This window comes from Toxotes jaculatrix, chromosome 22 (assembly GCF_017976425.1).
Source record: "Toxotes jaculatrix isolate fToxJac2 chromosome 22, fToxJac2.pri, whole genome shotgun sequence".
Classification (NCBI taxonomy): Eukaryota; Metazoa; Chordata; class Actinopteri; family Toxotidae; genus Toxotes; species Toxotes jaculatrix.
Genome location: NC_054415.1, coordinates 12355769 through 12371325, shown reverse-complemented (window position 1 = coordinate 12371325; position 15557 = coordinate 12355769). Strand labels below are relative to the sequence as shown.

The following is a 15557-nucleotide window of genomic DNA, read 5'->3' as shown; positions in this document are numbered from 1 at the left end:
GCTCGCTTTGTCCTACTTGTCCTGTGTGTTGCTTTGCTTGCTCTTCTCTTTGTTAATGATGGACTTGACAACATTCAGTCTAAAAAATTTGACTTTTTGTTAGTGACTGAAACCTGAGAGAGGAATATGGAACATGCCCCACCCCCCCTCCCCATTATCGAGCTGTGTCCAAAGGATTATACATTTATCAGCTTTCCTAGAATTTCAGGCCATGGTGGAGGCCTCGGTGCTGTGCTCCGAAGCTGTTTTCCTGTCTCCTCCTATCAGGCCCATTGTGTCCATAGCTGAAATGGAGATGATTATACGTTTGTTTATTTCCTCTCGCCTTGACCACTGTAATTCACTTTTCACCTGTCTTAGCAAACACAAGTGATCCAAAATGCTGCTTCCAAGCTAAATGTGAGCACATAATGTTAGAGATTTTCTTGCTGCTTGCTTTCACAGTTTGCAAAAAGGGTTCAGATTTCTGTGGAGTGTGTGTGTGTGTGTGTGTGTGTGTGTGTGTGTGTGTGTGTGTGTGTGTGTGCGTGTGTGTGCGTGTGCGTGTGTGTGCGTGCGTGCGTGTGTGTGCGTGTGTGTGCGTGTGCAGTTTCTGCTAAAAAAGTTAGTGTAAATGTGATTCTGCAACTTTGGGCCAGAAATGTGGATTTCCAGAATTGTAGATTTTATTTTGAAAAGAAACAATAATGGCGCAGGGGTATTAAATCTGACGGCAAATATGGGAGTGATGTGATCAGAAACACAAAATATCAGTAAGTAAAAATCAGGGCAGCCATTAGAAAAAAAAAAGAGACTTTACCAACAAACAAACATAAAAACCCCATCAAAAATAGAATCCTTTATTGTGACTGAATACAATGTGAATGAACAGTAACAGCAAAGTACAGAAGCAGCACTGTGTTAGCATCAGTATCAGAAGTTGCAGAACATGATGTGGTGTTTGATCACAAGAAGCCTGTGGCACTGTGAGATGCTTTGCACAGAGAGGAAAACTGAGAGCATTGATTTCATTGTAGAGGAGCATGGAGTGTATGTGATTTGGCAAATGTGTGTGTGTGTGTGTGTGAACTGTCTGGAACATAAAACTATAGTGGCCCATTCAGACCTTCCTTTCTCTCTCTCCTTCCATCAGGAGATAGCAGGGACATTGAACTGCAGCAACAAAAGCAGATTTCCATCAGACAGAGTTTCTGAGAGAGAAAGGCATTGTGTTGAAAGGGGCTTAATGGAAGCTCAGCTTAGAGCTTTATTCACACAAACTGTACTCTCGGGTTGGGAGACACACATATGTGTATACACACACACACACACACACACACACACACATTCAGTTTTCCCATACACCAAACACTGCTTGTTCTTCTGCACTAAAATTGGTGCTCTCATTTTTATAATGTTTTAAAAATGATAGGGGAGAGTTTGCGAGCAGATAGTTGCCAGTCATGATACTCTGTAGTAAGGCACTTAAAGGACTTTGTGCTGGTCTCAAACTAAAATCACATGCTCTCTGAGAAAGGGTTTGTTGGTTAAAAAAAAAAAAAAAGTTTCTCACATGCAGTTAATGTATGGATAAAGATATCTCGCCTGTGATGGGCTGACCTGCATCAGCTTCTTGACGCCTTGCAAAAAAATGGAAATTATAAACAGATTAATATCAAAAGCACATCATTTTGGAGCATTCTAGTATTCAAATTGTTACAGTCCATTCCCCGTAACCACAACGTCAACGGTTCAAATCCATCCTGGGACTCTTGCTGCATGTTATAACCCCTTCTCTCTCTTTCTCTTCGTTCCCCTTCTGTCTTTTCACTGCCACCTATTTAATAAAATCCAAAAGAAATTAAAAAGCCTAAAAAAAATCTTTAAAAAGTTTATTATTTTTTAAGGGGACATTGTTCAGCATGCAATTATACTATATTGTGTTGTTTTTGTAATACAGTTTTATTCCTGCTTAGGGTCACATGGCACATGAAAGGCTAAGAATTTTTATAGATGCATCATGCTCTCAATAGAACACAGTGGCCTCCAGACATACCAAAGGGCTGAATCAACACCTCTCTGATACTGTATTGAAAAAGTAGAACAGTGTGCGCCTCCCAATAAGTCTTCACACAACAAAATAGGCTGTCAGATTTCATTCAGTAGTTCAAGTCATGAAAGCCTTTCAACTCTTGTAAGCCTTTTCTTATCTGCCTGTGCCATAGTTACTGTTTGCTTAAGTTTAAGTAAGTAAAAGTAGTTGGTTTGCGGGCAGGCAGAGATCACCTTGATGGTAAACTGTTGGTAGGAAAACAAACACAAACCACGGTCACTAGAGTCAAAGAGGCATAATCTTTATGCACATTGATCCACCCCAGTGTCCTCTTTAAGGAATCAGTCACACCAACATCTACTGTAAAACATTCATTTCAGTGGAATCATTGCAATCAGTGTGATCATGAAGGCAATGACAGTTTGCATGGTGCAGCTCTGCTGACACGCAAATTGGTGCTTTTTACCAATTGCAGACCGTCTTTACACTGCTAGCCTTTGAGGGAATACAGTCAGTGAAGTGCTCTCTACAGATAACACTGCTCAAACATGTAAGTTCTTCTTCTTCTGGTGTTTTTGGTTGTTACCAACCAGCTCCAGCTTCAGGTGTACTACCACCTAATTTGCATGTAAACACCAAAAACACAAATGATTTTGTTCTCATGGCTGAGCGCAAACAAAAGTGAATTAAAACTTACCTAGATTTTATCCAGATGCGAGACACTTGAAGTGACAAGTGTAAGCGGGGCCATGGCATTGTTAATTGAAGTGTTGTTGTTTTTGTCTGGTGCTCCTTGTCTGCCTCTGTGAATCTGGCCTGTTATTTGCCAGTAAGAGAAAACAAACACCAATCCCCCAAACAGCACAATTGTTGTGAAGATGCGAGATGTGTAGGCGTTTATTAAGAGTTGTCTTTTCGAGATGAACTTTCCTGTTTTTTTTTCCTTGATAACACACTCATCATGTTTTACAGAGAAACAGCTCTGTGAGTCATCTGCATCTGAAACCCTGCCTGCTTTCCCTGTCTGAAAACCTCGTTTTCTCTCTCCTCCTCAGATCAGAGTTGTCCTCTTCTGTATTACGTGTAAACTAGGGATGAGCAAGCAGGCCTCCCATGGATTAACCGCTGACTGACTCCAAAAAGTTGCAGCCAGACTTCCTTATTATGAGACATGTAAAATCTTCACGACACACAGGCACGCAGCCGCGCACCGTCCCAAGGTTTTCCAAACTAAGGGTATAGAAGCAGTGCCATACTGTTGTCCCCAAATCACATCGCCTAATATTTCTCCGGAAAAGACTACACAACGGCTGCTCCCAAATTTGATTGGTGTTATTTGTAAGTCAGCCTAAATCTCAGAGAAGCTACACACACAAATGGAACAGGGCTTACTAATCCATTTGTAAGGCAATAGGCAGGCAAACAGGCAGGGGAGAGCTTGCCAAGTGGTGTAATCACAACTAAAGATGATGAGCCCACTCCCTTCCTCTACACTCTACAGTAACCGTGTGTGTCTGCGTGCCCGCGTGTGTGTTTTTGTGTGCGTTTGCATGTTTGTCCTACATCGCCTCCTTTACAAAACTGTGACAAGAGAGAGAGAAAATGAATCGGTATCAAGTGGATAATCTACAAAAGTACACTAGGAGCTTTTCCACCTTATGCAAGTCCCCCGCTCATTCATTTGCAGATACCACGCAATCTCTCTGAGAACAACAACAAGCCGGCGATATGAGTTTTGAAAAGGCGGTAATTGTAAGCAGGTTGGGGAATAAATTAGAATGATGACAAAATACAGAGATAAATCCAGCTTAAGACAGATGTATGCCACTGTTTATTTGATTTCAGCTTTTCTCGCTATCCTGCTCTTTCTCCCTCCCTCATTCCTGATCTTTTTTAGTGGGGTGGAAAAATGGATTTTTGTCAGCGATTTGGCCCTGAAATAGCTTATTGTCTAAAGCAGCCACTGCGCGGGTACAACGTCAAAATCACATGTGTGTGCGAACACGCTCGCCTGTTTCCATGGGGAGTAATGGCCATGGAAGTGTGTATTGGCTCTGCTGGCACAATACACCACTGTGCTCATTGGTTTAGACTGATGTGTGCGTTTACAGTGTGTGTGTGTGTGTGTGTGTGTGTGTGTGTGTATGTAGTTCTATAGTCTCTCTTGTTGATATTTATAGATGGAGGAATTCTGGTATGAAGGGGGTTAGGGTAGGAGGAATGTAGGGAGCAAGAGCGGGAGGGTAAGGGAAGAGGAAGAGGAGGAGGAATGAAGGGAGGAAGAGAGGAAAGGAGGAGAGGATCTGTAAGCTTGAAAGAGTGACTCTGCCCTAAGCTTTTTCATTCCATCCCTCCCTCTCACTTTTTCTGTTTATTTTTCTGATTATCTCTTCTCACTCCTCTTTCTGTGTCTTACCTCACACATTCATGCCCAGAAGCGTTTGCACACTGTTTGACACACAACGCAGCCAACCAACACACCCTCGGATATCCAGACACATGCACCTTTGACAATTATATTTATTCTGATTTCAAACTTGGGATCTACTTTCTAGCTGCTAACTTTCAAGGCTTAATTTGCTTCCGCTGCTGCAGGAAAGCTGTAACTAACCAGTTTCTTAATTCCTTAAAAAGGCCGTCTGTGAAATTTACATGATATTTCAGTTTTTGGTGACATAAACTTTTTTCTTTCTTTCTTTTTTTTTTTTTTTTAACCTCAGGCAGTTTACTGCTGACCTTTGTACCATTTAAAGTTATTTGCTGGACTTGAGCTGCTTAAATTAAAACAAAAACTGGAAAAATTCTTCTAAAACATTTGACAAGTTTAAGAAAAAAAGAGTTAGAGACTTGATAAGAACGTTTTTATCATGATTTTTACACCCTGTGTACCATCGATTATTAATTAGTTTGTTTGTTTCCTTGTTCTTCTTTCTGTCTATCCAGGAGTGAGAGGACTCAGCGGACAGAGGAGCTGATTACTTCAGGACATTTTTCTCTTCAGGTTCCATCTTATAACTGGTAAGTGCTCTGAGTGATCTCTGGTCAGTGTCTGTAGCCAAGTTTCCATTTGAATTTAGTTAAAATCATAACCACATTTCCATAAAATCTGCCAAAGAAAATCTGAGTTAAAATATCTCCATCCACTGCTGTTATGTGATTATTGAGGAGTTGGGCACATAGAGATAATCAGCTCTTGGCGCTAATTCTCCAGTGGGTGCAGTTAAACCATTGAAGAAGCAGAGGGTGCAACCAGATGATGTAATTAAAAGAGCACTGGTCAAACCTCAAGTGAGCAAAAAAAACATGGAAAACGTGATGGTTTCACATGTATAATTTAAAGTGTGACGACGGCACTGCAGCCTCAGTAGAGACCACGTAGTATGGATGTTCTCTGGGGTTGCTGCAAAGCTTTCTGGGAAATTTCAAAGTACTCAAACAACAAGCTGTGGGAGTAAGTGATAAAGTGTAAAGAGAGAAACTACTCTTACCCTAACACAAGTGATTCAAAATACAATACAGGAAATCAGTGTGAAGGGCAGTTAAAGAATGGAGTTGCCCTTTAACCAGTGTGAACAGAAGCCACTTGACTCTATGCAGCCAAATATCTTCAGGACCGTTTAGAACTCAGGCTTTGAACTGAGTTTACCAGCAGCCCCACTGATAAATTTTGCCTCGCTGATACGTCTTTTAACTGCACAAGCCCCTAATGTTCTGCAGAGTCATATGTTTCCATCTTGGGAACTTTGACTGCTCCTCTAAAAACTTTGCTAAGAACTGAACTTGACTGGTGAATTTCTGTGAACGTTGTGGCACATCAGTGGAAGCACTATCGCGTGGCGTGCTCGGCTGCGATGACAAAAAAAGCAGTGGACGTCGCTGTGTAGAGAACAAGGCCTGGAGTCAGAGGAAGACAGCGATAACAAACCCAGATACAAGACAAATGACCGTGAAACAGAGCCTCAGCTGATACTGTCTGCTTGCTCTTTGTGTGTGTATGTTTGTGTCTGTGTGTGTGTTTACGTGTGTGAAGAAGTCCAGATAGTGTGTGTCAAGGCAGTGTCATGATCACAGATTGTGGCCTCGTCGCTGCTCTGCTGAGGAGATTTAGCTGGCACTCGTTATACTGACCGTGGCCCATGTGTGTGTCTGTGTGTGTGTGTCGGGTAGCGTGTGTTTGTGCATGTGTATGGATGTATGAGTGTTTGTCACAGCCCTGTCAGATCAGCCATGAGTCTGCCCACTGTGTGTGTGTCAACCAGGGGTGACCTTTTCTGTGTGTGTGTCCCTTGGAATGTGTACGCACACTTGTGTGTGTGTGTGTGTGTGTGTGTGTGTGTGTGTGTGTGTGTGTGTGTGTGTGTGTGTGTGTGTGTGTGTATGTGTGTGTGCGTCCTGTGCTGCGGGCAGGGAAAGTCCCTGTCTTTGCTGTGCCAGGGAGTTGGAGGGGACACCTCCTTCATCTGTGTTGTTCTGTGATGGGGAGTTCCCCATCAGAGTGAGAGGGGCTGGTCCTCTGCAGCAGTTTCATCAGACTTTTGTCACGTCTCTGGCTTCGCTCTTTGATTCTGCGTTCACTAAGCGCCAAATGATGTCAGGATTGTCATCATCATTTAAAGAAATCAAAATGACTCACTCATCACACCCTTTGCCTTTTCTTCAGCTTCATCTGTCTGACTTCATGCTTGATGAAAAAAGTTGAACAAAGCAAGAAAAGCTTCATGTCGCAGCTGTTTCTTTGAAATTTCATGTTGGTTATTTGATGACTGGTTGTCTTTTTGAGGGAGGTTGAAGAGGAAGTAACTGAGTCAGGGTACCGCAGACTAACCAGCAAGTCATCCACTAGGATGGCTGCAGACCGCAGGTACATGCCAGGCTGGGTCGCGGCAAAAATGACATAACCTAACAATGAGTAACACTGCAGTGTTTGCAAGGTAATTTCAATAGTTGTTCAATAAATGCTGTTAAATTGCAGAGACTTTGTCCTGCCAGGTGTAAGAAAGAGTCATCGTGATGTTTGAGAGAAGAGGAGTGCTTGGATATGATTTCTGTGGGAAATTAAACCAGTTTCCTGTAAAGCTGCTCAGATCAGTGTCTGCTGACAGCCTTCATAACCAAAGCAACTGCTTACTGAGCCTTTACAGAAAAAAAATGCAATAAAATAAAACACTAAACACAGAACAGTTTTATTTAATAGGTTTAATTGCATCTTCACGCAAGGTCTGTTGCCCTGTTTGGATTTGCACCACTGAACCAAAAAGCCTTCCTCTACTGTAAGTCACAAACGTTTAAAAGTAACAGATATTATCCTCAGTGAAGAGCCACACATCCCTTAGAGCATCTCCCAGCAGTAAATATGCTATTCTCCATACGTGGTTGTTAATTAGCTCTGTTCCATATCTTGCTGTGTATTTCTTATGCCAAACAGATCCCCTGTCCTCTCTCTCCCAGCACTGTCCAGCGCCGTACGAGAGCTAATTGGCAGCTCGCTTGCCTGCCGCGACGGTGATCATGCAAATGTATTGGTGCTTACCAATAGCCGGGCCCATAAAAACATTACGACGGCCATTATCCAGAGCTGGGGCCGGCCTAACGAACATATGCTCCCCCCCACCCCACGAATACACACACACATCCACCCCGTAAACCTCCCCCACCAATTCCTAAACTCTTATTTATGTGTTTAATTTAATGTGCGAGGGAAGAATTTCTGAAATTAAATTTGGTTTTCGTTGGTGCCTCCAGAGAGTGGCGGCGTTATAATAACATGGTAATTTTTTACACGTCTTTATGAGAAATGAGAAAATTAATTCTTTCTGACAAGCTGTAATTATTGGGCTTGGAACAGTTGCAGCTGAACAGTTTGGGCTGTGGTAGCCTGGCAGTGAGCTGAAAGAGGGGGAGAGATGGGGGGAGGGATGGAGAGAGGGAGAGAGAGAGAGAATAGAAGGAGAATTTAGTAGTCAGAACCATATACATTCAGAAAGGAGGGGGAAAAGAATGGGAGGTGAGGGTGGAGGACCTGTGGTGTGAGGGGATAAGGATGGATTAGATAAGAGGAAAGAGAAGCGAGTAAAGGAGAGGAGAGAGGTGGAGGGAGGTGAGGTAGAGGAGGGAGAAGGCCACAAGAGGATGAAGGTGGAGAAACACTGAAGAAAGGAGAGCTGAGGACAAGAGAAGGAATTGGAGGACAAGGGTGGAGGACATGAGATATGTGGAGACGATGTTAGATCACATAAAAGGAAGGAGTATGGGGGAGTAGAAGACAGGTGGGGGTAGGAAAAGAGAGAGGTGCTGGGAAGTAAGGGAGAAGGATTTAGGAGAAAGGGAGAGCTGAAGGAGAGAGGGCAGAATGAAGGGAGGGAGGAAAAAGGGAGAACAGAACTTTTTGGAGAAGAGAAGAAGAGAATGGTGGAGGAGAGTAAAACAGTTGAGAAGGGAGAAGAGATGTGATGAAGGCAAGGAAGAAGAAGAGGGAAGGGGAGGAGAGGGAAGAAGAGATGGGGATGCAGACGGAAGATGGGAATGAAGAGAGAATAGGGTGGAAGGAGAAGAAAAGAGAGGAGAGGTGGCGTAGAAATTGAGAGCTGAGGTTTGAGGTGACAAGGTTATATGGCGTTAAAGGAAGGAGGATGGAGGAGTAGAGGAGAGGAGAGGAGAGAGAGATGGTGGGAAGTATGGGGATAAAAGATGAAGGGGTGGTGGAGAAAGAGATTAAAGAGAGAGGAAATGAGAGGAGAGAGGTGGTAGGAAGCAAGGAGGAGAAAAGGAGAGGGCTATGGAGGAAAGACACAGAAGAAAGGACATCTGAATGAGAGGGGAGGAGGATGGAGGGAAAGGAGAAGAAGAAGAAGAAGGTTTGAGGAAGAAGGAAGATAAATATAGATAAATGGGGAGCCGGGGGGTGTTGGAGGGGAGACGGGAGGTGTCATGTAGTGAGGAGTCATGCCTCAGCACGTTACATCAGGTAGGAGTCCCTGTCTTCTTGTCTGATGTCATCAGAGGACGCTCCTCTCCAGCACCAGCAGCTCCTCCTGTGTCAAGGTTACAACGCATTAATATTCACTGTCTACAGCCAGACTGGCCTCGCTCCAGGCCTTCTTAGGCTCTCTCTCTTTCACACACACACACACACACACACACACAGACACGCACATACTCACAGCACCATCAGCATCTGCTCACACTTACAGAGCTTCTTCCTCTTTGCTCCATCAAGCACAGGCAAGCGTTCACACACACACACACACACACACACACACACACACACACACACACACACACACACACACCACTTCCTCTTCTTTGCCCCATCATGTGCTGAATATGGAACATGATATTGATATTATGCAGCCATATTGTCGTTTCTCCACAGTTATTCACTTAGGCTGCTGTAAAAGCACTCTTATGGTTGTTGGGTGACTCATTTAACGACCCACTTGTGATATGTGTGTGTGTGTGTGTGTGTGTGTGTGTGTGTGTGTGTGTGTGTGTGTGTGTGCATGTGCAGCCAAGTGGCCATTTGTTTTCACTAAGTGTCACTGCCTTAAAAGGAGAACCAGTGTTTCTGTCTGCCCTTCTCTGCACGTGTGTGTGTTCTGAGTGTGTCTGAGGAGTGTGTGTGTGTGTGTGTGTGTGTGCATTGGGGCTTGGAGGTTACGATGATAAAAGAGGTTTTTGTACAGAACAGAGGCCAAAATGTAGCAATGTCATAATTTAGTGTAATTAAAATGTACGGAACAATACTTAAAATAATATCTCTTTTAAATCTTGGTGAATTTTAATAGAGCTATGCACATGTGTTGTAATGGGCATGTGGGTATTTTAAAGCACCCATGTGATAGTGAGACTGTGAATGTGGTGTGTGTGTGTGTGTGTGTGTGTGTGTGTGTGTGTGTGTGTGTGTTCTTCCAGAAACCCTTCCTGTTTGTTTGTTGAGCGTGTTCCATTTTGTCCTGTGCTGTTAAATGTTTCATCCTAGCAAAGGCATGATGGGGACCCCCTGGGGATGAGGCATCTGCCCGCCCAGCCACACGCTGAATTATACATGACAGCACAGGACAGTGTGTGTGTGTGTGTGTGTGTGTGTGTGAGAGAGAGAGAGAGAGAAAGAGCATTTGTAGGTGTCACTGAGCGAAGTGTCCACTTTGTTGCGTGACTCTGTTTCAGATGTGCGGTGAACTGTCCTCGGTTGTACATTGTCTAGCTTGCGTGTGTGTGCGCACGTTTTGTATTATGTAGTGTTAGAAAGCAACTTCCTTTTTAAAACGGTAAATCAAACGTCTTCTTCCTTGTTGCAAGGAAATCAGCACTTTCTTGTGCGACAACACAAACCTGCTACGGCGCACTTTGTTCTGGCCTGTTGCTTGTTGTCATGGGTGTTCACCAGATTTGCTTCTGGCAAATGACTCTGGCAGACTTTACTCAGAAACATTTTGCATGTGGCTAAATAAATCTTTACCAAGACTAGTCAGCAAACATGGGAGAATCTCCATTTTAAATACTGAACATTCACCTGCAGATGACAGACCAAACCATGGTGAAAAGTTTTGCGAAAATTAAACTTGTATTCTTCTGTTGTTAAAAAAAAAAAAAAAAAAAAAAAAAGCTGTTGGATTCCTGTGCGAGAAAGATGTGTAATCGCTATCTCACACAATAACACTAAACAGCAGTTTCGAATACTACGAAGCAGGAGTTTACAACCCTGGAAAGTTATCACAGCTGCAATCATTTGATTTTCTGTAGGCATGATTGTGAGGTAAAAGCACAATTTGAGCTGGAACCCTGCTGTTCTGGTGCAGTGGTCTCATTATTATGAAGGAGAAGGCTGCGTTATTTGATGCAGAGCTACTGTCATTCTTTTATTTATTTGTTTATTTATTTATTTATTTACCTGCCCCAAAAATCACTTAAATCAGCTTTATTCTTGGCTCACATTATCTTACGTCAGTAATCAGGGACCACATGTCAGGCCTAAGTTAAATACTTACTGAAAACAACAGAAAAGTTGAGGGCATCTGCTTGAAGTTGAGTTACATATGACTCATTTCTATGAGACATAATCCTGTTATTATTTTATGCAGCTGGACAGAAACAGGCTTACTAAATGTCGACGAATACTTTAGCTAAGTCATATTTTACAAGCATTCACAGTTAAGGGCTCAGTGCCTTGAAGGACACTTTCCTGTCCACTTACAAAATGTGGTTTGTTTTCCTGTCTGCTTTTCCAGTAGTTCAGAAAATAAGTTCTATGTGTTTTTTCTTTCTGTCTGTCTTTTTTTTTGTTTTTTACTTTTTCATTTGATGCCTTTGAGATGAACTAGACGCAGAAAAATGTTTTGTAATGTCATCTTATGCCACTAAACTTTGGAGCGGCATTTATCTTGTCATACCTTTCACAAAGCCAGACTACCACCGTCCTCTGAAACTATCTACGCTGTCCTCAAACATCAGAACCTGTTCCTGTGTTCACACATTTTGGGGATATTTTGGCTTTTAAAGGTGCAGCCGTCACAACAAATGTGATGATACTTTTTTATACACACACACACGCACAAAAAAAAAAAAACACAAAACAAAAGAGAGCCTTTGAAAGGTTAAATAATTTGCCCTCTCCATGTCCGTGTGTGTAATGTGTGCAGGTATGTATGCCCTGCACACGAGTGCCTTGCTACTGTAGCTAATGAACCCCCCCCCCCCCCCCACCAAATGAAAGCCCCATCTCCCCATGCAAATGAGGCTGCTGTTAACCCCAATCAGAGAGGTCACTGAGTGCGCATCAATCCCACATCTCTCTGAGTGCTACGCAGGCAGCACACAATGGTCCCCACCCCTCCATAGGCCCACAGCTAATTACTGGGAGCCAGAAAAGGGAGCGGGCCAGGGGGAGTCAGGGTCTCAGGTAGGTGTCAGTGCACCTCCGTCAGTGCTTTCTTTTCTTTCTTTTTTTTTTTATTTCTCATGTCATTTATGGGAAACGCAGGGTTGGGTTGCATGTTGGGTCAAGTGCAAATGCTTCCTCCTACCACACCCCTTCCTCCAAAACAACATAGACACACATGCTCACAGTGTGACAGGTAATTACACCATGAGTGGCTGTGCTGTATGTAAGATTGGGAGGTCAGGCCTGCTGTCTGCTCCCTGTGGGCCACAGAGCGTCACCTCTCTGACTACATCCACAATCAGCTCCATTAGCTCAGGGTCTGCCTGTCTTTCCACCTGTTGTCTGTTTTGTCCAATCTGTCACTTAACTGTTTTATGTTGAGCCTGGTTTCTGTCTGACAATGGTAAATTGTGTGTGTTGTTTGAGCAGAAATGCGAAATGGCAACAACGTGACAGTAAAATAACTACGCAGGATTGACTGTTTCTCCCAGTTAATAGCAACCTTCATAATGCTTCACGTCACCAGCGGCTGTCAAGCTGGCTTTGAGGAGCGTGTATGAATTTTGTTCATTTGTTTATTCACTACAGAAAATAGAAAACTTTTCTGACAAAATAATTGTCAGCATGAAGGCTAAGCACGGTTTGTGGTGCCTATTAAGGTAATGACTTAAACTAAGACTTCTGCCTGCAAAATGAATGTGTTTTAAGAGAGGACCATCCTCTGGGTGGGGGGGTGGGGGGTATGTATGGTTGTAAAATTCCTCCAAGATTTGGGACTCACCTTACCCTAGCTATGACAGTACTATTATTATATTATCATTTATTATTTAACAAGGCTGCTGAAGATTGACTACTGTGGACAAATCTGTCTTTTCTTAGGGCTTTGTAATGACCGTGTTTGAGTTTGTGTAGACGTTTCTCTTCTTTTTTTTTCCTTAAACATTGTCACAACTTAAAAATAAAATTCTCCCTGAATGGCTGAACATTTTGTTTGGCTTTGAAGCCTTAAGGGGTCAGTATACTCTGTCCGAAGGTCAGATGACTTAGGAAACCCTCTTAGGAAAGCCGGTCCATAGTAACGGCCCTGCAGTACTCCCCACATTATCCTTCCAAGGGACCCAGTTGTAGGTCCAGCACATGCAGACTGCATTGGCAAACTTCCATGACCCCTCTTGCCCGGTTAAAGAGCTGGTCCACTGTCCCATGATAATTTTGAGGTATATAAATTAAATTGATTTCACTTAGATGAAATTTTATTCTGTTACTGTCAAACTTCCCTTGATGAAATTTCAAGAAGCTCAGCTGCTCCAGCTGAACTGTTACACACAGTACAAGATGTGGCTGTATGCTAATGTATACATACAAAGGATATGTCAGTGTGTTGCTATGGGACTACTCCCCGCTGACTTTAATGTAAATAAAAATCAGTTTTCAGTCGAGTGCTTGTGATATTAAAGAACATCAGATAACCAATAAGGTGAGGCCTTTGACCCCAGCCCTGTGATCTGTTCCTGGCCCTCCTCTTATTAGTATTCACTGTCTGCACTCTGTGGCCTAAATATATTCTCTCACACATCTGTTTTTCCCATCCACTTGACTCCAGGCATGATATGTGCGTGAGAGAGGATGTGCGTATCTGCAGGTTCCCCTGTATATGATTGTGTTTGTGTGTTTGTATAGGTTTAACTGTGTATACGGTTGAATGTGTATGCAGTGCAATATGATTGCCTTCAACTGAAGAGCACTTGACCATCAAAAGAACATCAGAGCAATCTTTTCCAGTGGGGCAATAATGGTCACCTTAACATCATCACGCGCTCAACCCTGCGGGCAATTGACATCCTTCTGCTTAAATGCGATTGGAAGACAACAATTTTTCTGTGGTTTGAATAACAATGCCAATCCCTGTTTCCCCCTTGTCTCGAAATAAACCGGTTAAAGGCCTCCAGTAGGCTCTGTATTCGATCAGTTTTGAACGATTAGGTTTGCCAAGCCAAATTAGGTTTGTGGATTGTCAGCCTTTGTGACCCACGTAGCCCGAAGGTGCTTTTGCCCTCTTCACTTATTAACTTGATTCTGTGCAGAGGCATTCTGAGATTTTTGTCTGTGTGTGAAATAGTAAATTTCATGAATCCATTCATTGGAAGAAAGGGAACATATTTTACTGTTCATGGTCTTTTCTTCTTTACAAGCAGTCCATATGATACTTGAGGGCTTGATACCATATGAGACTTAGTGAATGAGGCATTTATGCATCCTTTATGTCCTCCTCTATGTTAGAATGACATGTCTTCCTTAACCTCTCGTCTGAATACATCTGAACAGCATGTAAAAATGACTCATTTGCAAAAACATAAATATGTTTGATATATCTATGCTAATATTAACTGAATATACAAAGTATTCTGCATAGTCTTCCTCCAGGTTCCCAGATGAGGTGAATCCAGAAAAAGAAATACTTGTTGGTCCTATTATCCTTTCACAGAGTAGGGAATAGAAAGAGAACAGATGTAAAAGATATGTTAATTTTTATAAGATTTGATTTCAAAAATATATATTGAGACAAATCAATACACACTTCACGCAATAAAGAAAACACATCTAATCCTAGAAAAAAAAACTTGCCAGTATTACACATTAAAAACCAAATATATAGCACACACACAAAATAAACAAGTGTAAGTGTTGTATCTTAATAGCTCTATAATTTGATTAGTAAGTATGGATCAAACATAAATCTTAATACACAGTTCATCTCTATGAAGCACATCTATCCTCAACCCTTAACTAACTGAAACTTAAACTGTTTTGACTTTTTTTTTTGACATACAGTGTCTCTTGGTGAGCGCTTTCATTGGCAACTGTTGACTGATATTTTAGAGTGGACTTTGTTTGGTGTTGACGGTTGTGCTGATGCCAAATGACCAGTCAAATTCAAAGGAACGAGCTGTCATGTGACCTCAGAGCTCCATATGATAATGATACGGAGTAACCAGAGTTAAGGCAAAATGTAGAGAGTGCTCAGTTTACAGATGGGATAAGCAATGGCTGATCCTAATCCTGTGGTACCTCATTGTATCCTGTATTAAACAGTGTAAAACACATGAAGGGAGGCATTACAACAAGGACACTAAGAAGTGCTCAGAGTAGATGATATAAGGTCCTGTCCCAAAACAAAGCACTTCCTGCTGAAGTATACATTCTTCCCTCAAAACAAAAACAGTGGGTGGAGCTCATGTGGGGTTGTAGTTGAACAGAGAAGATGAGAAGGAGAAGGTGCCCATTGAGAAGAGTGAGAGAGAGAGAGAGAGAGAGAGAGAGAGAGAGAGCTCCTCTTCTCTGAAACGGGCCCCAGAACAGCCTGGGCGAGCTGGGGTTTCATTATCCCCCGTCCCTCTGTGATGAGGAGAAGAAAGGCGGACGTGAGAGAAAGAAAGAGAAAGAACAGAACAGAGGAGGGGAAGAAGAAAAGAAAGAGGCGTTTGATAGAGCTGTGTGGAGACCGTGTTTGAATGAGCCAGTGAAGGGCAGCCATTGTCTTGCCGCGACCTCAATTTGGTACTGTACGCTCCTCTTTTTACTGCACTGTCTCGAGCCACAATGCCTCCTTTCTCCTCCGCTCTACTCCCTCTCTCTCTTAAAGAA

At 42.7% G+C, this 15557-nt stretch overlaps 1 protein-coding gene across 8 annotated transcripts in view; it reads left to right on the top strand.

Annotated features, from left to right (window-relative positions):
• Nucleotides 1-15557, top strand: part of sox5 (SRY-box transcription factor 5) — a 208223-nt gene that overhangs the window by 69353 nt on the left and 123313 nt on the right. For all 8 annotated transcript variants that reach the window (XM_041030245.1, XM_041030249.1, XM_041030242.1 and 5 more), the window contains exon 5: nucleotides 4976-5050. In XM_041030245.1, the coding sequence (XP_040886179.1) occupies nucleotides 4976-5050 (75 nt within the window). The remainder of the gene's footprint in view (nucleotides 1-4975; nucleotides 5051-15557) is intronic.